Source organism: Eurytemora carolleeae, unplaced genomic scaffold, assembly GCF_000591075.1.
Source record: "Eurytemora carolleeae unplaced genomic scaffold, Eaff_2.0 scaffold2029, whole genome shotgun sequence".
Taxonomy (NCBI): Eukaryota; Metazoa; Arthropoda; class Copepoda; order Calanoida; family Temoridae; genus Eurytemora; species Eurytemora carolleeae.
The window spans coordinates 3,509-24,169 of NW_019397918.1; the positions used below are offsets into that span (position 1 = coordinate 3,509).

Here is a 20,661-nt window from a genome sequence, read left to right on the forward strand (position 1 = left end):
AGAACAGACATTTTTTACTTCTTAAAATTCTAAAAACATTCTGAAGTGCTATATTTTATCACAATTCACCACCATAATTTAGAGTTTCGGGCACATAAAAAAGTTACAATATTGATGGAACTATTTCTTCATCCTTTCTATGAAGCTATCATATTCATTTTAATTTAATTAGTTGAGAAAAATGTGGTCGAGGTCAAAATAAGAATTGACATCCAGGCTTCCATATCCCTTTAATCATAAATGTCTAAATATTGGAAATGTAGTAGAGGATTGAAGAAGAATGGATATCCTTGCATCTGTATGTAACCACTTTAATCACGAATGTCTAAATAAAGAAAATGTAGTAGAGGATTGAAGAAGAATGGATATCTTTGCATCTGTAGTTGACCACTTTAATCATGAATGTCTAAAATATTGAAAATGTAGTGGAGGATTGAAGAAGAATGGATATCCTTGCATCTGAAATCTGTATATAACCACTTTGTTCATAAATGTCTAAATTATTGAAAATGTCGTAGAGGATTGAAGAAGAATGGATATCCTTGCATCTGAAGATTGGCGAGATGGTGGGCTTCAGGAGAGACACCTTAAAGCATGAATTCTTTTTTTAAATCATTTTATGCCATTTTATAAAATATTTAACATTTTTATTTTTTTTTTTTAAATTATTTACATGTTCTTAGAAAAAGAAGCAGTTTTGGAACTTACCTTACTATGAAAAATAATCATACAAATTTTTAATACCAATTTAAAAAAAACTTGCTAACCTTGCATGTTAGGTACATGCATGCCGTGCATGTTGATAGCTTGAAAACTGGGCAGGATAGGAGTGTGAAATCCAGGCGGCATATGACTGTTGGGAAACTGGAACACTGGTGTGTTAGGAAGTTGATAACGATGAATGATGCCTGGTTGGTTCACTGCAGATGTATCTTGAACCTTAGGGGCATGGGGTATATATTTAAAAAGAATTATTCCCCCGTCCCTGGGAGATAGGGGTGCGGAGGTGATCAATTTTGAAGGCTTTAGAGGGGGATGAATTTTTTATCCCTAAATTCATTCTGTTGAAATTTTTATTTTCCTATATGATTAGCGCTGTAAGAAATAGTTTTCAAAAAAAACATAGAAACCTTCCTTTGACTCTGTCTGGTGTGAAAGTTGACTGGATAAATTAGAGGAAAGTTCTGGAAAGTCATCAACTTCTTCTCTATCAGACTCATACTCTTCAGAATCTTCTACTTCATGATCATCTTCCACTTCATGATCATCTTTCAATTCATCATCTTCATTATAGTCGTCATAATGCCATCTCAGTCTCAGGGGAGATAGCAATGTTCTAAAGCATGTCAAGTTTTCTCAATAATTCCATTCTACCACCTACTAAACAACTCCATTCTTATTCTAAAGTAAGAGTTTGGAATCTTTTCCACGTTGTCTAAATATAAACTTTGCTTGTATGCTTGAAGAACAAAAATTGACAAAAGAGAAACAATTGAGTTAAAATCGAAGATGCGCCCCCGGAAGCCTTGTACATTATAAAAACACATTAAGTAATATTATTCAATTTACTTTTGATGGCAAACTTTTTCAAATACAGCTGGTACTAAAGATCTCATCATGGTTCAATTTTTACACGTTTAAACATTTGAAAAAATGGACGGAATATTTCTGAAGACACCAATTTGAGGTATATGCATTGGGTATGCTCTGTGCAGCTTGCTAAAATTTAGAAAGTTATGACTGTTGTTTGAAAAGTAAATGAAAAATATTTTCTTTAAGTTCATATATTTAAAATGTAACCCTGTAAGTGTCTTATTCAATACACAATTTGACAACATTATTTTATTGCAAAATGTTCTTGATTTTAAATTCAAAATTCAAAATATTAAAGTTCATACCTTTGATCTGCGTTGTAAGTATTGTCCTTTTGTATCTCATCAAATGTGTTTGTAGCAGATATGTCAGCAGCAGATAAGTCGGAAGATATGTCGGCAAATGCAGCAGATGTGTTAACCGAACTGTTAGTAGATGCGTTGGCAGATATGGCAGAAGATACATTAGCAGATATGTTAACCGAACTGTTAGCAGATATATTAGCTGTATTAGGAATGAAGATTGGAGCAGCAACATTCAAAGAGCAGCTCTCACTCAAACTTTTGTTTCTTTTGCTGATATAAACTGAGAAATCCCTGGATTCCTTGGTCTCCTGTTCCACATAACCCTCCTGTTTGCTGGAACCCTCCTGCTGGATGTTCTCGAGTTCCTGTTTCCTAGCATCCTCCTGGGGTACTTCAACCTCCTGCACATAGTACAAAAAATATTGAAATTAAAGGGAATATTATACGTAATTTATTTGTAGATTGGCATTTCCGATTCATAACTGTTCCTTTAACCATATATCTGAGGAGCAATATCGTCGTTGAAAACTTTAGGTTCCAACAATGTCCATAATTCCTTAAGTCCCTTTTTTAAAAAATATCTCATTGATCCATGCATAATAATCAAACAAAGGTATGAAGAGTGTACCGTTGTTATTTGGACCTGCAACTCTGTGCATTGTACAGTACATAAGTTTACTAAAGGTAGAAATAACCACCAGGGATAAAGATTTACATTACAGCTAAACCTATCAAACTGGAATAGGAAGACGACATTTAAAAATCTTGTTAGTATTTGATATTGTAATAATGCAAACAGGTTTACCAGAGGCCGAATTTAAAGAATTTGAGCCACGGCTTAAATTTGAGGCGTGGCTCAAATATTGTTGGGGTTCCACTTAAAATCGTATTTAATGTTTCAAGATTTAAACCGGAGCTCAATTGAAACTGGTTTTTCGCGGATTTGAGATGCGGCTCAAATTCGTTTACTTCGGACTCAGGAATTTTAAAATCAACTTATAAAGTGAAATGGGTCTGAAGACTGCCCAGTTGCAGTGTTTGATGTTTCTTGCAATTTTTAAAACAATAATTGGAGTCAACCTGTCGTCTTCCTATTCCACAGCTTTATGGGTCTCACTGTATGTTTTTCACCTCTCCCTTCCCCTCCCATACCTTTATTTTTGTCTCTGGTACGTGAGTTTGCTGTCTCCAATGGCATGGCATCCAGTAGTTTAAACCAGGATGCTTAATATTTCCAGAGGCCTAAACCAAAAAAAAATAATTATTTTCAAAAATGTATCCACATTTCAATGAAGAATTTTTACAGGTGTCCCTGTCCATATTCTCATGAATTCCCCCCCCCCCACCTCCGCCTCCGGGGAAAAAATTGATTTTTGATCTTCAACTTGGAATTTAACCTGAAATTGACCTGGAATTGACCTGAAATGGACATGAAATTGACCTCAAACTTACATGAAATTGACATGAAATTGAAATGAAATCGACATGAAGTTGACATGAAATTGAAATAAAATTGACTTAAAATTGACCTGAAATTGACAATTATTGACCTCAAACTGACATGAAATGGACATAAAATTAAATCAAACTGACATGAAACTGACAAGAAACTGACAAGAAACTGACAAGAAACTGACAAGAAACTGACAAGAAACTGACATGAAATTGACCTCAAACTGACATGAAATTCACATGAAATTCGCATGAAATTCACATGAAGTTGACATGAAGTTGGCATGAAGTTGACATGAAGTTGACATGAAGTTGACATGAAGTTGACATGAAAATGACATGAAATCGATATGAAATTGACCTTGCAAATTGACCTGAAATTGACCTTGCAAATTGAGCTGAAATTGACCTCAAACTGAAATGAAATTGAATCAGACTGGCATGAAACTGAAATGAATTTAACATGAAATTGACCTCAAAGTGACCTGAAACTGACCTGAGACTGACATGTAATTGACCTGAAATTTACCTGAAATTGATCTAAAACTGACCTAAAACTGACCTAAAACTGACCTGAAATTGACCTGAAACTGACCTGAAATTGACCTGAAACTGACCTGAAATTGACCTGAAACTGACCTGAAATTGACCTAAAACTGACCTGAAATTGACCTAAAACTGACCTGAAATTGACCTAAAACTGACCTGAAATTGACCTAAAACTGACCTAAAACTGACCTAAAACTGACCTGAAATTTACCTAAAACTGACCTGAAATTGACCTGAAACTGACATATATTACCTGAATTGCGGCAGAGTGTGACAAGTTGTTAATAATATTGTGCATTCTACCCAACTCACATCTACCAAAATAGATAACTTCTAGAGTTTTTTACAAGAAAAATATTTAATGTTTTAAAATTCTAAAATATCTTGAATTCTTCAGAACTCGCGCCTTAAACTTGTGGAAGACAATGCCTGGCCGCATTAAACAAATCCCACAAGATTCAACAGAATGAGATAGAAAGGATACGGGGCATTGTACTGAAAAACATCTACACATGTGATATCGATATTGACTCAAGTTCTGAACCCTCTAGTAATAAGTTATAAGAAATATATATACTGGAAGTACTTTATGTGTTTTCACGTCCTCTATAAACTAACCTTTATTTATATGTTTGTCCTATTCACTAAAGTTCCCTTAAAAGCTTTATCTGATAAAGAATAAATGAGATAAAATAACAGAAAATAAACTAATTTAAACACTTGTTCAGGATTAAAAACCATGATATCTTCCATAATAATGATCAGATAAAGGTTTAAAGGGTTCTTTTAACAGTAACAAGCTTTTACAGATAATTTTATAATGTTCTATAACTTTACCTCATATTGAATTCTGATTTTTTAAATTCCTGGTAAAGATCCTGGTTTCTAGACTTAATCCTGGTTTCAAGGAGCTCAACTAAATTCTTGTTAATTTCCTGGATCTTGATCTCCATGAGATGCATCAAACTATCCGTCTTCATCGACATCTCTGTCTTACTCTCCTCCTTGTGGAGCTTCGCAGCAACCTGAGAAAACTATTATTGCCGAGGGTCGTTTATGTTCTGCTAATAAAATTAGTTTTGATCTTAGCTTTAGATTGGTTTAAGAGATAGATTTTTAATTAAGTCCTGCAATTTTGGAGCAAGATACTGCATGTTTACACCTGAATTTTGGAGTTAGTTGTTATGTTCTGACCTGAATTTTGGATTTATAGTTGTTATGCTTTGACCTGAATTTTGGAGTGTAATATTTAAAGTATAGGTGACTCATGCTAAAACCCTACCCCAGCCTCACACCTTTATCTCTTTGTTTCTTTTAATGAATGCGGAGTAGTTAACCTGAACTGATTCATTAAGATTCAACAGTGCACCATAGACCTTTGAACCGAACAGACGTATGAGCTCCGTTTGTTCAACCAAAGGCTATGGGACAGGCACTTCATGGACAGCTCTCAGAAGGCTTACAGCATGTGGACTTACATGATTAAATCTTACATGATCATATCTTCAGGAATACAATAAACCATTGATGAGACAGATATCTCAGGTTACAACAGATCAGAGGAATAAACCATTGATGAGATAGATATCTCAGGTTTACAGTAGAATCAGAGATATATGGTTCCACCTCAACACAGCTAGTTCAACTATCTACACACTCTAATATTCCTGGTGTTTCTATGGTTAAAAACACTGGAGACTCAGAGGATCACTTGAGCTGTAGAACAGACAAGAGAATCAGAGAGATGTGGTTCCACCTCAACACAGCTAGTTCAACTACCTACACACTCTAATATCCCAGGTGTTTATATGGTTAGAAACACTGGAGACTCCGAGGATTGCTGGAACTATAGAATGGATAATAGAATCAGAGCAATGTAGTTCCACCTCTATACAGCTGGTTCAACTCCCTACACCCTCTAATATTCCAGGTGTTTCTATGGTTATAAAGATAAAACAGGCCAATGAATCCTACAGATCAAGGAGATATTAAGTAGATGGAAGATCAACCGAGATGTAAAGCATCCTACAGATCAAGGAGATATCAAGTAGATGGGAGATCAACTGAGATGCAGAGCATCCTACAGATCAAGGAGATATCAAGTAGATGGAAGATCAACCGAGAGGCAGAGCATTCTACAGATCAAAGAGATATCAAGTAGATGGGAGATCAACCGAGATGCAGAGCATCCTACAGATCAAGGAGATATCAAGTAGATGGAAGATCAACCGAGATGCAGAGCATCCTACAGATCAAAGAGATATCAAGTAGATGGGAGATAAACCGAGATGCAGAGCATTCTACAAATCAAGGAGATATCAAGTAGATGGGAGATCAACCAAGATGCAGAGCATCCTACAGATCAAGGAGATATCAAGTAGATGGGAGATCAACAGAGATGCAGAGCATCCTACATATCACGGAGATATAGAGCAGACTGTAGAGATGCAGAGCAGACTACAGATCACGGAGATATAGAGCAGACTGTAGAGATGCAGAGCAGACTACAGGTAATGTGGATACTGCAGATATTGTAGACACTGCAGATATGGAGGATACTGCAGATATGGAGGATACTGCAGATACTGTGGATACTGCAAATATTAGGGATGCTGCAGATACTGTGGATACTGCAGATATTGAGGATACTGCTGATATTGTGGACACTGCAGATATGGAGGATACTGCAGATACTGTGGAAGTTGCAGATACTGTGGAGACTAGAGATCCAGAGTAGATTGATAGAGAGCTAGGATGGATCACAAAGATCACCAGCTATATGAACCACAGGAGAATTGCAAGTATGAAATCATAGATCTACAGCAGATTGACAGAGAACTAGGATGATCATAAGTCACCAGTTACAAGTATCAGAGGAGAAGGTCATAGGTCTATAGCAGATTTATATAGCTAGTATTGATCAGGAGATCACCAGTTATATTATCTAAAGAAGGATTAGCTGAGACCACATCTAGCCCAGCAGGGAACAGAGGCTCAGATGAACTACTGAGGGACTCTTCCTATATAGGAGTTAGTGGAGACTTGCTTTACTGCTGAGAGACTCTTCCTATATAAAAGTTAGTGGAGACTTGCTTTACTGCTGAGAGACTCTTCCTACATAAGAGCTAGTGGAGACTTGCTTTACCGCTGAGGGACTCTTCCTATATAAGAGTTAGTGGAGACTTGCTTTACCGCTGAGAGACTCTTCCTACATAAGAGCTAGTGGAGACTTGCTTTACCGCTGAGGGACTCTTCCTATTTAAGAGCTAGTGGAGACTTGTCTTACTGCTGAGGGACTCTACAGATATATGGAATATGGTTTAATATAAATAGATTTTAAGAGATATATTTTTACCAATAAAATGTAGATTGATAAACCCACTTATTCAAGATCTTTAGAGATAGATATTATACAAAAGATGTGAGGTTTGGGTAAATTATGAATTGGTACTGGGAATGAAAGTGAAGTCTTGTATTAACCCTCAAAGATGAGGCCAAGGATTGATCTTGATTTCCCTAGGATTTATGTCTGGTATTGTAACTATATCAAAGGATTAAATGTTACAGGAGTTAGTTCTCTAGTTTTGACCTGAATTTTAAAGTTAGTTGTCTAGTTTTGACCTGAATTTTAGAGGTAGTTCTCTAGTATTGACCTGAATTTTAGAGTTAGTTGTCTAGTTTTGATCTGAATTTTGGAGTTAGTTGTTTAGTTTTCACCTGAATTTTAGAGGTAGTTCTCTAGTTTTGACCTGAATTTAGAAGTTAGTTGTCTAGTTTTGACCTGAATTTAGAAGTTAGTTGTCTAGTTTTGACCTGAATTTAGAAGTTAGTTGTCTAGTTTTGACCTGAATTTTGAAGTTGGTTCTCTAGTTTTGACCTGAATTTTAAAGTTAGTTGTCTAGTTTAGACCTATTTTAGAGTTAGTTGTCTAACTTTGACCTGAATTTTTTAATGTAGTTGTCTAGTTTTGACCTGATTTTGGAGTTAGTTGTCTAGTTTTGACCTGTATTTTAAAGTTAGTAGTCAAGTTTTGACCTGAATTTTTAAGTTAGTAGTTTAGTTTTGACCTGAATTTTTGAAGTTAGTTGTCTAGTTTAGACCTGACTTTTTAAAGTTAGTTGTCTAGTTTTGACCTGAATTTTATAGTTAGTTGTCTAAATTTGACCTGAGTTTTGGGGTAAGTTGTCAATGTATAGTTTTGACCTAAATTTTAGAGTTAGTTGTCTAGTTTTAACCTGAATTTTGTATTATATTTTTTAGTTGAGAACTGAATTTTTGGAGTTAGTTGTTTAGTTTTGATCTAGATTTTCGGAGTAAATTGTCTAGTTTTGACCTGAATTTTGTCCATGAAGAATGAGGTCAAGTTCTCCCAGTGCTCCAACAAGGTCAAAACACATTCCTTGAAAATGTTCAGTTATAACCAGTAAAGAGCAGGATGAAAATTGTCTTCTTAAGTCTTATTTTAGCTAGAGACAACATATTTAACGCTTTATATCAAGCATAATCATTATAACATCATAACAACGTTAGCTTCATTCATATACTAAAGATAAAACAAAGACGACATTTTATTCCGCCTTATACTAGCTATGACATGCATCCTTTACATAACATAATAAAAGAAAAATACTTTTCACAAGAATCTTTTTACACACAAACAAATTCATTTTAATTTCCCAGATAAAGGAAATATTTTTATACCAACTTATCTATAATTAAGTCGATATATTAGCAACTTATTGTCAATTGAATGTTCTATAACAAAAATTTTTTTGAAGTAACATGAATTTAAAAGTTAAATCCCACTTTTAATGTTTGTATTTTTCAAGCCAATGCACTGCAATGAACCATTCGGGCCCACATTTTTTGTTGTAACTAATGGATTTATGGTTTGTCGAAATTGAAAAATTTAGCAAAGAAAACTTTTTGAAATCTATCAATGTGAGCAGAAAACCCACGAAAATTTTAGTTTTATGAAGTTCGAGGATTTCAAAGCTAAAATTGTTACCAGTGATTGTGATGTCAAAATACCTTTATTTCCTGATAGAGTTCCTCCTTCTGTGTCATCTCCTTTTCCAATTTGAACAGGTTCATCTTGATCTCGTTCATCCTGCTCACCTCCATCCTCAACCCGTCCATCTCCTTCATCATGTTCTCCTGAGTGGTCTTCAACCTAACCATCTCTATACTTAGTGTCTTCAGGTCTACACGTTCTGAATATAGGAATATACACACAATTCGTCAAACTGTAAATCGGGGNGGAGGAGCCAGGGTAGAGATGGAGTTGTGAATATGAGTGTTAGTAACTGACTGCCGGTTGAAGCGGGGATCTAAGGTGAGCGGGGATTTGACACATGTGGTGTGCTTGCTTCCTGTGTACACAAACATTGAGAATCAACGTCGGCATTTGAATCGGAAAAATCGTCTTCCTTATATTTCGAATTTATTTTAACAACTGTATAATATTCCTTGTACTAATTCTTTTGTATACTGTATAATATTCCTTATACTAATTCTTTGTGTATACTGTATAATATTCCTTATACTAATTCTTTGTGTATACTGAATATTCCTTGTACTGAGTAAGCAACGTCTCCCACCTCTAAACTGTCCGATAAGTTTTCCTACAATAAAGTATAATGTTGTTATGTTTTATACATTGTCTGTTTAGACTTATGTATTCCATTGTCCCTCTTTAAATAAAACGTCACTTGAAATTTTAACAGTCCTTTTCAATAAGACTAATTTTGGGGAAAATAAAGCGCTTTGATCAATTATAGTTTTTACAGCTAATAGGACTCAGTCCCACAGGTGGATAGGATCCGCTCGAGCAGTGACTCCTGATCAACACTGCTATGGCAGCAGCTCCTAACTTATCATGGCTCACAACTGGCTCATCAAAATTCAAAATCCGCCACTAAAACTCCTTCCCAGTCTCTTATAAAACTTGACTAAAATGATCATCCAAGGTTTTAACGCGTCTCGTACTTCAATTGGAGTTTTTCAAATAATAAGAATGGAATTAATAAAAATTTATGACCAATTGTTTAAAAATTTCAAGTAACCCAGCCGATTAAAAAGGGCGACATGTCCGATTTAAAACCTTCTGACTTGCAATGAGTCAGATATTTTCGTTTTTCTAGATTAACACGCGCTGATTCTTGCAGCATATAGATGCTATATCGTTTGCACTAGTGTCCGAATGAACTAACGTACTTTTGCACTAAAGTCAGTTGATCAGTAACACTTGTGGCCGCAGGGCCCGACCCTCTAGCCTGTCCTAGCCGCGGCGCTAGGCCCCCTAGCTGCAGCGCTCGGCCCATAAATTGTCTTAACCTAACCTAGCCCTCAAATAAAACGTTAGTCCGACTGAACGTTAGTGCGAATGTACGTTAGTCCGATCAATCATTAGTGCAAACGATACGACACCAGCATATTCACGAGTCACTTGATAGAGAGATGATAAATCATTTCATAGCTGTAAAATTAAGAATACCTCCTTCATCATTAATCACACAAAGGTTTTAAGGATGTCGTTGAGAATGAATCACTAAAGAATTTATCATCATTGAAGTTTTAGCGAAGATCCTGGCCCACAACATGGGAGAAACCAAGCTTTCATTTGGACCCCTGATTTTCACTGCAGAGTCCGAATCGTGCCATCCTTACTTCTTGCAAACATATGGACGTATTTAATTATTCAGTGAAAATTGACCCCTCTCGGCAAAAACAAATAGAAATCATTGTAAAATTAGATTATTTACTTTGGGTGACATCTATAGCGGACAAACACTGTGCGGGGACATACATAGTACGTCTTAAATACGTCCGTTCAGTTGGGAAGATCCAGGCTCAGAAGTGCAAACCCACCCAGCTAACATAAAGACCGACGGCGGTTATACCGCCTCGTTCTACGACAAGCTTCGCTGGAGTTGGGCGGAGCTCCGACCACCTGGTTCGATGTCGGTCTTGGCGGTATAGTAAAAGGATCACACCCAGATCTGTCGTATATACGAAATCGTACATGCGACAGCGCACAAATGAACTCCAAAATCTACACTTCGACATTGGTGCTTTGGAGTATATACTACAGCGATGACTTCTTCACCAAAATCTACATTCGATATCGGAGAGGTATACACCGATATCAATATACTATATCGGAAAAAATGTCACCGAATTCAACATACTACATCTTAGACTTTCTCACCGAATTGTCAGCGTACTACTACCATACTCAGGGGTGACTGTAGGATTTTTTCATGGGGGGTGGGCGAGCCCCTTATTCTAAAAACTATGATGTTAAAGTTAAGTCAAGTTTAAAAATCCTATAATCCCCCCTGAGTATGAAAGAAGTATGCTGTATACGCCCCTGCATACTGCCTAGTGCCTACAAAAATAAAAAATGGTTTAAAAGTAACAAAATGTATTTTTGTGCTTGAAAAATCTGTGATAACAATAATTTTCATAACAAGAAACACAAAATTTCCCTTGTCCTGCCATTTCCAAAATGTGATCTGCCTTTTTTGTGCTTTCAATATTGCCCGAGATATGAAGAATTTCGTTCAGATTTAGACAATTTTGCTTTTTTTCAAGTCGTCTTCCTATTTTCATGTTTCGTGGGACACCCTGTACGTGTAGAATATATGCTGCAATTCTGCAGGTTTACAAGAAAATGAGTATTTTAATTCTATGTGTTCATAAGCATTTTCAAATAGTTGAATTCTTCAGGTTTACAGAAAAAAAAGAATATGTCTTTCCTAGATATGAAATGGAATAAAGTAAAGAAAAACTTAAATTTTTGGTCAGTATTTTTCTGATGAATATTATTTGTATGTTGTGACGAGAATGTATCTTACCATGCCAGAACTAGTATGAACGTGTGAACAAAAATCTACAAAATTTTCTTGTGTTCAAAGAACAGAGAAAAAAATTCAAATCTGAAACAAAAAAATGAACAAAATTACACAAGAAATGTTAACTGATACAGCAGAATTTTCTTGCAACTGAAGAATTATGAACATAACAAATCACATCAGAAATTTCAACAGTTAAATTGACTTTATTGGCCAAAATATATATTTTTGGTGGCATCTAACACTTAAAGAGCAAAAGGAAATCGTGAAAAAAGCAGCAAATGCAAAAAATACTGATTCTGAGATCAATCGACAAAAAACTTTTTGTTGGGTAAATCCGGTTTCCGAAATTACTTCTTGGATTGTAAATGTTCCATGTAGTAAACTTTAAGATTTTAATTACATCGTAGATCTAGAAATAGCGTAAAAATTGCAAATATTACAATTTGTAATATCAATAAAAAAGTAACTAAATACTCGTCTCAAACTTATAATTTTCTAATCCTTATAACTTTGATACAGACAGGTTCCGAAAATACAGGGATTAGAAAATAAACAGTTTAAGGCGAGTTACTTTACTTAAGTGTTGAAATTATCTAGTGTTAACATTATGAATATAGCCATTCTATCTGTTACAGGTATTTAACCCAAGAACTGCTGCGGATATGGATAATATGAATAATAGGGTCCAGGATGACGGATGAACTGCCCAGGTATCCAAGACTGGCCTCGTGGCTGTGACGTGAACCCGGTTTGAGATTTGTTCACGTGACAGTCAGTAACACTGCGTCCGTTTTGAGGTTGAATGGCAGAAAGAACCGGAGAAGAAGGTTGAATGAAGGCGGGGAAAACACTAAAAATATTAACACGATCAGACATCTTCAGTGAAACTGTCGAGTTGACATAATATGAATTGACCCTCCATTTAAAGATTTCCTTGCCCGATTGAAAACGGCACTCTTTAAAAAGCTTTTAATCTGAGATATCACGATCTAGTTTTTCTATCTATAAAAAACATATATTTTGTCAAACTTTTTACTGTTGTTATGTTAAAAGGAATACTTTATGTTCCCAGCAAGAAACCGCAGGTCAATCATACAGAGAACACGCAATTAAAAATAAGTCAGTTTTCAGATAGAGAAACAATGATATCTTCATCATGTTTGCACAGCTACAGGTTTACAAACTGCCAGAGTAAATCAGGAGGGTCACCGCAATAACTTAGACAAGACTGTCTGTTAAATAAAAATAAAACCAAAAATAATGTTTAACCACACCTAGTAGAGTTTAAAGGGTAGTTCATTCTTCTATCTTCACTTTCCACCACTTCCTAAGTACATAGAGTCTTTAAAAAATAATACAATTACAGACTAACCAAAAAAGGCCAAGCCCACCTTTAAGTGTTGTAAGTAAGTTTTCAGACGCCAACCCTGTTCCTTAGCGATAACATAGATTTCTTTTAAACTTTTCTCTATTAGGAAATTAACTTTGTCGTCTATTTTTCAACATAAATAATTCAAATATGATACCAAGGTTGTTTGTAAGGTTGCTTATTCTCGATGCGCTCCAATTTACAGAAAATGTCGACTCCTATGCAATAGACAATGAAATTCGTAAATAAAGTCACTGATTATAGAGTCAAGATTAAAGATCAGAGACGTCGTTTACGCCTATCCCTGTCCATTGCTTAGATGCCATATTCCGTACATTGGAGTGCATGAGGGAGTAAGCAACTTTACTAAACAACCTTCTATGATTCTGAAGAGGGCATGATGTAGAATCCTTACTGACATATATGAAAATTTAGACTTCATACAGCCTTGCGATCAAATCTTGGTAAAACCTCAACACCTGGATAGGAGGACTAGAGAATCCAGTATCTACATCTTGATGAGGACTAGAAAATCCAGTATCTACATCTGGATTATCCTTCAGTTCTTCATCTTTATCACTCATATCTGAGGCGATACCGCTGGAATATCAAATAAATGTTAGAAGGTATAGTTAAGGTTTTGGAGTAAATGATCTGCAATTTGGGATTAATTATTACTTTTTAAATGAAAAATTAAATTGCGGTAATATAATCAATAAAATGAAGAAGGAAAAATAACCACATTATATTTATAAAAGCCGAATTACTTTGCAATTTACAAAAATAGCGATTTCAACAACAACAACAAGTAAAATAATTGAAAGAAAGAGATGTTCTTTACCTGAAAGACCCAAAAGTCTCCTTAATCTGATCAATTTCTGTGCTGATCTTCTTCAGTACAGCATAGTTGGCCGTCTTACAGGAGGCAAACTGATGAGAGAATTCCGTCTGAGAAAACAGTTTCAAATGTTCTGCCACATTTTCCAGGTTCCTGATAGTATCAACCTTGTCCTCCCTCATCTTCTCCTTCAACTCGCTCTTTATCTCCTTCATCTCATGTTTGAGGTCTTTGATTCTCTCCTTCATATCAACCCGGTCCTCCATCAAGATGTTGTTCAACTCAAGCTTGTTCTGCGTCATTTGGTTCTTCATGTCATCAGTGATTTTCTTCACATCCAGCATATCTTCCGTCCTTCTCAGTTTCAGGTCGTCAATCTTCTCCAGGATAAATCTCTGACTGACTTCAGTCTCTATCTTCTGTTTTAAACATTGCTCATTAGACTGTAAAGTTTTTCCATTCATTACTGCCACATTCAGTACTTCATCAATTCTGTTTTCCAAGTGTTCAATCTTGGTGTTTAACTCTTCTTCCAATTTGTGTACTTTGCTATCATTCTGTTTGATGCCCTTATCTGATTCCTGATTCTGTATCTCTTTCTCCTCTTCCTCCATTCTATTATATTTTTCTTTCCTTCCTGTAACTTCCTCAATCAATTTGACCATTTCCTGCTTTTCCTCATCTCTCTGTTTGATCAATTCCTTTCTGAAGATCTTCATTTCCTCATGCTCCTCATTTCTCTGTCTTATCAAGTTCTCTTTGAAATTCTTCATTAACTCAGTCTCTTCATTTCTGTTTCTGATCAATTCTTTGGTCAATTTCTCCATTTCCATCTTCTCCTCATTTCTCTTTCTGATCATATCCTCTCTGAAGCGTCTCATTTCATCCTTCTCCTCAATTCTGTTTCTGAGAATATCTTCTTTTAGCTTCTTTGTCTCTTCTATTTCATTATCTCTCATTTTTAACATTTCCTCTAGAGTTTTCTCCATTTGACTTTTACAATTCTCTATATCCTTTATCTCCTTATTCCTCAATCTTGTAACATCCTTCATGAAGTTCTCCATTTCTAATCTTCTCTCAACAGAATCCACTTCATCTCTCACTTTGTCTGTTCCTATTATATCTTTCAACATTATTGGTATCGATGTTTCAAGTTTGGTGCTTATTTTCTCAACTATTATGTGTTCTAAAGCTGATATTTCAGTCTTAACAACATTTTTATTTTCAGAAACTTTCTCTTCCATGTTGTCAAATTTCACCTTTGACCAATTGCCTAATTTAATGAGCATATTGACAGTATTATCACCCTTACAGTCAACTACATCCATGATGTCCTCCTCAAACTCCTGTAATCTTATTTCAAAGTCACGTTTTGATAATTTGGTATTCTTTGTGTTGACATCGATTATATCCTTCTTACATACTGATTTAAAGTCCCAAGCAGAGATGTGCTTTGATTTAAAGGTTTCAAAGTCTTCTTTAAATGTCTTGAGGCAGTCATCACAAGCAACACATCCAAGACCTTTAGATGTGGTCTTTTTAGTCATGTCTTCATCATCTTTATCTTTGAGACTGGGCACTTCAGCCTTGTTCTTAACATTAACCTTCTGACATTTAAGTAAATCTATTTCTTTTTTGTTTTCCTGACAACGTGTGAGAAGCATGCTGTTCAATTCTTTAGAGGTTTTCAGTTGGTTCTTTAGTTTGTCAACATCTGATTTCCCTGAACTATTTTCATCAAAAGTTTTCTCTTTCTTGGAAGATTCAATTTTGCTAACCTCCACCTTAGATGTACAGGCAGATTTTTCTTGGATAGAACAAGGAACAGAGGTTATTACATCGTGGCCAGGGATGATATTGGATTTCTTTTCAACAGTAGTGCTTGTATTTGTTTTGGGGAGAGAGGGTGCGTCAGCCTTTGTTTCCAAATTCTCACTCACTTGAGTTATCTTGTTCTCTGTGACACTGATATCACATTCACAGTTCACTTCATTCTCAAGATATTCACAAGCAACACATCCAGGACCTTTAGACGTGGTCTTTTTAGTCATGTCTTCATCATCTTTATCTTTGGGACTGGGCACTTCAGCCTTCTTCTTAGCATAAACCTTCTGACATTTAAGTAAATCTATTTCTTTATTATTTTCCTGACAATGTGGGAGAAGCACTTTCTTGGAAGATTCAATTTTGCTAACCTGCGTCTTAGATGTACAGGCAGATTTTTCTTGGATAGAACAAGGAACAGAGGTTATTACATCGTGGCCAGGGGTGATATTGGATTTGTTCTCAACTATATTGCCTATATTTGTTTTGGGGAGAGAGGGTGCGTCAGCCTTTGATTCCAAATTCTCACTCACTTGAGTTATCTTGTTCTCTGTGACACTGATATCACAGTTCACCTCTTTCTCAAGATTTTCCTTATTCTTATCATTTGCAATTTTCTCTAAGCTCTCTTTAAATTGATGAGCTGCTTCTTGAATTTTAGTTTTAAGCATTTTTTCAGATATCTCAGTTTCTTCTGGTAATTCAGTAGATCTTTTTTCTAGTAACTGCATTTTTCTATTCTCCTGTTCCTCCAAGTGCATGGTGTTTTGTTTCCACATTTCCACATTACTTTGTTCAACATCATTATCCTTGTTTTCTTTTTCATTATTCAGTAAAAGCTCTTGGCCCTTATCCTTAGAGATGTTTTGGCTTTCATCCTTGGAGAGCTCTTGGTACTGATTCATAGCGAGTTCTATGCTATTATCTTTAGGGAGTTCATGGCATTTAACCTGCAACATATCTTGGCTCTGATCATTTCGGCTATTTCTTTTAAATGCATCTGGGCTCTGATCCTGCACAACTACTTGACTTTGATCCTTCAAAGATTCTTGGCTTTCATACTTGGGGAGCTTTTGGCTTTCCTCCTTAGGGAGCTCTAGGCTATTATCTGTTGAGAGTTTTTGGCTTTCAACTTGTAAACCTTCTTTAATTTGATCTTTTGAAAGCTCTGGACTAAGCTCCTTAGTGACATCTTGGCTCTGGTCTTGTTTAAGTTCTTGGCTTTCATCCTTCCTTATCTCTTCTTGCTTTTGATCTTTAGCTATTCCTTGGCTTTGATTGTTTGTATGCTTGTGGCTTTTAAACTCCAAAAGCCCTTCCTTTTTATCATTACTGATTTTTTGGCTCTTATCCTGTACTACCTTTAGACTTTGATCTTCTTGATTTACCTGAACGCACTCTTGATTATCATACTTCATAAGCTCTTGAATCTCATTTTTCATAAGCTCTTCTTTCTTTTGATCTTTAATTAACTCTTCAGCATATGATATATCTTGAAACATATTCTGTTCAAGTTCTAGGCCCTTCTTTTCCTCTTGCATCTTGCTTGCCTGCTTGGCAAGAAACTGCTCAATATGATCCTGGGAGGCGCAGTGTTTAGAGAATGATACAGTAGACCTAAACACAAAAATAATTATTTAAAGGACTTTCAATCTTCAATTTAACCAGGATATATATCCGAAAATAATACACCCCTGTCTAAACATACACCCCAAATCATTAATGATATAGTGGCTTTATCGTTTATTCTTTTTATGTGTATTTAGATTGTAAGCTGCTGAAAAAAAACATTAAAAAAAAAAAAAATTTTTTTACTAGATTAATTTGAATTGAAACAAACAAAACAATTACCAATATATATTTATTGAAAAGATTTTTCAAATCAAATTAGACTTTGATGGACTCCCTAAAGCTCAAACTTGAAGTGAATATACTGACTCGGGAATGATGTGAAGACTTATACAAGCAAATGTACTTTATTATTTTAAAGGCTTTTAATTTGATAAAATTTAAATGTAAAAATGTATATATTTTTGCACAATTTCATCATAAAAAATTTATTCTATTGTGAGCTTAAATTTGTTGACCAGAAATAAAATAAATGTGACAGGCATCAACATTATTGATAACATTTACCCGAAAATGAGGTTACAGTAGATGCATGTGATAGATCCATTTTTATTTCTCCGTCCTTGTTTTTCATTGGCTAAAGTCGCAGCAACATCGGCAGGTAACTTATCCATGGCACTTTTAGAACGCAGTTTATCTCCTGTTATACAATGCAGTTGTGGAGTTACTGAAGGATTAAAGGACTCTGAGAGATTTGGATTTTTCATTGATTTTGATTTAATCTTTGCCTTTGCGTTGAGTTCGCCTTGAAACAGTTTGGAAAACGCATTTGTGTCCTCACTTAGTTGATTAAACTCATCCTCTTTACAATCATTCTTCTTGGTCACATTCTCAACCTTGAACAACAGAAGTTTAAATACGAGGCCTCAACTTAAAATTAAATGCTTCATTCAGTTCTAATCATTCCTAATGATCCACTTTTGAATTGGCGAAAATGAACTGTTAATAAAAAGTAAATGATTTTTCAGCGAAAAGAATTTTTTTTTTTTTATTAAAGGAAAACAAATATTTGTTTTTGGGACAAGTATCAAAGTATGAAAAAAAGCTTTCAAGGATCTTAACTATCATTTTTCCAGCAGAGCTTCCACCAGTTTACCCATTTTCCTATTGTTATACAGAGATCAGTATCCAATATGCTTCCTAGTTCCAGATCTGTCTTTCATTAAATAGTAACTTGGTTGGTCCAAATCATTCCATCCCGCCAAAAATCTACATTGTCTTCCATTGGCCAAATTTTTGTCTATTTGTTAATACCAAGGAGTATAACAGAGATCGAAACGACGCGGCCCACCCTACCTTATGATTATATGATTATATATGCAGGGTGGTCAAAACTTTTTTGAAAAAAAATCCGTACATAATCCGTACATTTTCAGAAGAAATCCGTACAATCCGTACAATTTTCGAAAAAAATCCAAAAAATCCGTACGATCCGTACAGTTTGAGAAAAAAAAATCTGTACAATGCATACATTTTTTTGAAAAAATCCCTACATTTTTTTAAAATCCATACAATCAGTACAATTTTCGAAAAAAATCCCTGCAGTCCGTACATTTAAGATAAATAAAACCATTTTTGAAAATATTATATATAAAAATATTCTCAAATGAACACTTCTGGAACATATTCTCAAATGAACACTTCTGGGATCTCGATTATTATGAATTTTGATGTCAATTGAAACATTAATCAATCTAATATTATTTAGAATGCAGAAAATAAGTTAAATTAACTTCATTTTGACGAGAATTTTTTTTTGAAATTTATATGAAAAAATTTGCTGAAATGAGTGAAAATAGAAAAAAAAATCCGTACAATCCGTACAATTTGAAAAAAAAAATCCGTACAATCCGTACATTCCGTACAATTTTAGGGTTACAAAAAATCTGTACAATTCGTACATTTTGGCCACCCTGTATATGCTTTGCAGGCGGTACTTCATTTGAATAAGAAATATTTGGCTGATAGGTTATTGTATATATTAAGCAGGGAAAAATTAAGACTAAATTTTTGAATAACAACAAATAAATTTCTTTCAGATGCAAAAATTTTAGCAATACAAGCGTATTTTTTATAATATAAAAAAATTTGCTTTATTTGATATGTTATAGTAAAGAAACATTTTAAAAATTAAAAGACGACCTTTTAACTCATTTTCAAACAGAGTACCGTCTGCAAAGCATGTATAAATCTTATGGTAGGGAGGGCCACGTTGTTTCCATCTGCATTATTTTCATACTCCTTGGTTAATACACTGGTAATCAGAATCAATGAATCAGTTAAAGAGGTAACCACAAACTCGACAAAGACGACAAACCCCAATTATTATTTAATTAGCTAACAATATCCCTAAATTTGAACCAACCAAAAATCTAACCAATTGGCGGAGCTTGAGGAAGTCTATGTACTTTAATGATAAATATATATCTATTCATCTTTATCTAATTTAATCTATGTATTATATGATACTAGTCACTGTCAGTGTTTTTTTTTAAAGTTTGCTAATATTAAAACACACCTTCGTTTTAGGACGAGCTCCGTAGTGTAAGAAATAAGAATCATCCAGCAAAGAAGGAATTCTATCTCTTGATTGTTGTTGAACAGCTTCTTTCCTGTATCTATTGGGTGAAGGCAGTGGGTTAGGTTTTACCGACTCATCGTGGAAGGGAATTTTGCAAACTTTGCTGAAAGAAGTAGAGGGATTGGAGATTGGAGCTGTGCCAACAGAGGTTAACAAACTGGAGATTGGAGCATTGCTGACTAAAGTTACCAAACTTGAGTTTGAAGTTTCGATAACGGAAGTAGAAAGACCAGAGACGGGATGATAATGAACCCTGTCTGATTCAGCAGCTCCACTGCTAGAAAGTGGAGGACTTGAAAGAGCCGAGAAATACTCTGATTCTGAACTATTTGCAGTAGAAAAGTACAGAAACTCAGTACTTGAAAATGTAGTTGAACTATTAATATGGAGCTGGTTTCCAGAAAGCGAGGGCCCCAAAAAAGATAAATTACTTGGTGCTGTGTTTACTTCACTGAGTCCATTGGATTGTATAGGTGCAAGGCCCAAATAAGAATATTCGGTTCTCATCTTCAGTGGCGTTACAGGTAACATGGAATATTCTTCATCTAAAAAAACGCAAACTATGATGTTCATTGTTTAATAATGTCAAATTAAACAACACAAACTTCAATATCATGATTGCCCTGCCCCTAGTGAAGGATGGCAAATCCAAAACTTGTATA

General features: G+C 35.0%; 2 protein-coding genes across 8 annotated transcripts in view; both read right to left on the bottom strand.

Moving 5' to 3' along the window:
* On the bottom strand, positions 1 to 17,720 carry LOC111716316 (uncharacterized). Of its 7 annotated transcripts, none has more exons than XM_023491755.1 (13): positions 17,709 to 17,720; positions 16,365 to 16,370; positions 11,759 to 11,839; positions 9,472 to 9,523; positions 8,931 to 9,082; positions 8,233 to 8,298; positions 4,737 to 4,924; positions 4,153 to 4,213; positions 3,051 to 3,140; positions 1,899 to 2,299; positions 1,135 to 1,336; positions 768 to 939; positions 1 to 586 (listed from the first exon to the last, which is right to left on the bottom strand). In XM_023491755.1, the coding sequence occupies exons 3-13, from the start codon at positions 11,759 to 11,761 to the stop codon at positions 501 to 503; spliced, it is 1,473 nt and encodes a 490-aa protein (XP_023347523.1). In that variant the 5' UTR covers positions 11,762 to 11,839; positions 16,365 to 16,370; positions 17,709 to 17,720; the 3' UTR covers positions 1 to 500. The 7 variants fall into 7 exon arrangements, with proteins under 7 accessions (XP_023347523.1, XP_023347521.1, XP_023347519.1 ...); XM_023491753.1 differs by having other exon boundaries at positions 8,931 to 9,103; XM_023491751.1 differs by having other exon boundaries at positions 8,931 to 9,112.
* LOC111716315 (cingulin) overlaps positions 11,942 to 20,661 on the bottom strand; it is a gene marked incomplete at its 5' end in the record, with an annotated part of 18,416 nt that continues 9,696 nt past the window's right edge. The window contains 8 exons of the mRNA XM_023491749.1: positions 11,942 to 12,242; positions 12,335 to 12,608; positions 13,033 to 13,085; positions 13,150 to 13,191; positions 13,607 to 13,727; positions 13,969 to 17,406; positions 17,926 to 18,254; positions 19,937 to 20,544. Of these exons, the coding sequence (XP_023347517.1) occupies positions 12,398 to 12,608; positions 13,033 to 13,085; positions 13,150 to 13,191; positions 13,607 to 13,727; positions 13,969 to 17,406; positions 17,926 to 18,254; positions 19,937 to 20,544 (4,802 nt within the window). The remainder of the gene's footprint in view (positions 12,243 to 12,334; positions 12,609 to 13,032; positions 13,086 to 13,149; positions 13,192 to 13,606; positions 13,728 to 13,968; positions 17,407 to 17,925; positions 18,255 to 19,936; positions 20,545 to 20,661) is intronic.

Coding starts and splice junctions, on each gene's coding strand:
- LOC111716316 (XM_023491750.1), bottom strand. Junction 3,141..4,152: donor CACACTCTGCCGCAATTCAG/GTAATATATGTC, acceptor TTTTTGGTTTAG/GCCTCTGGAAATATTAAGCA. Junction 587..767: donor GCATGTACCTAACATGCAAG/GTTAGCAAGTTT, acceptor TCATGCTTTAAG/GTGTCTCTCCTGAAGCCCAC.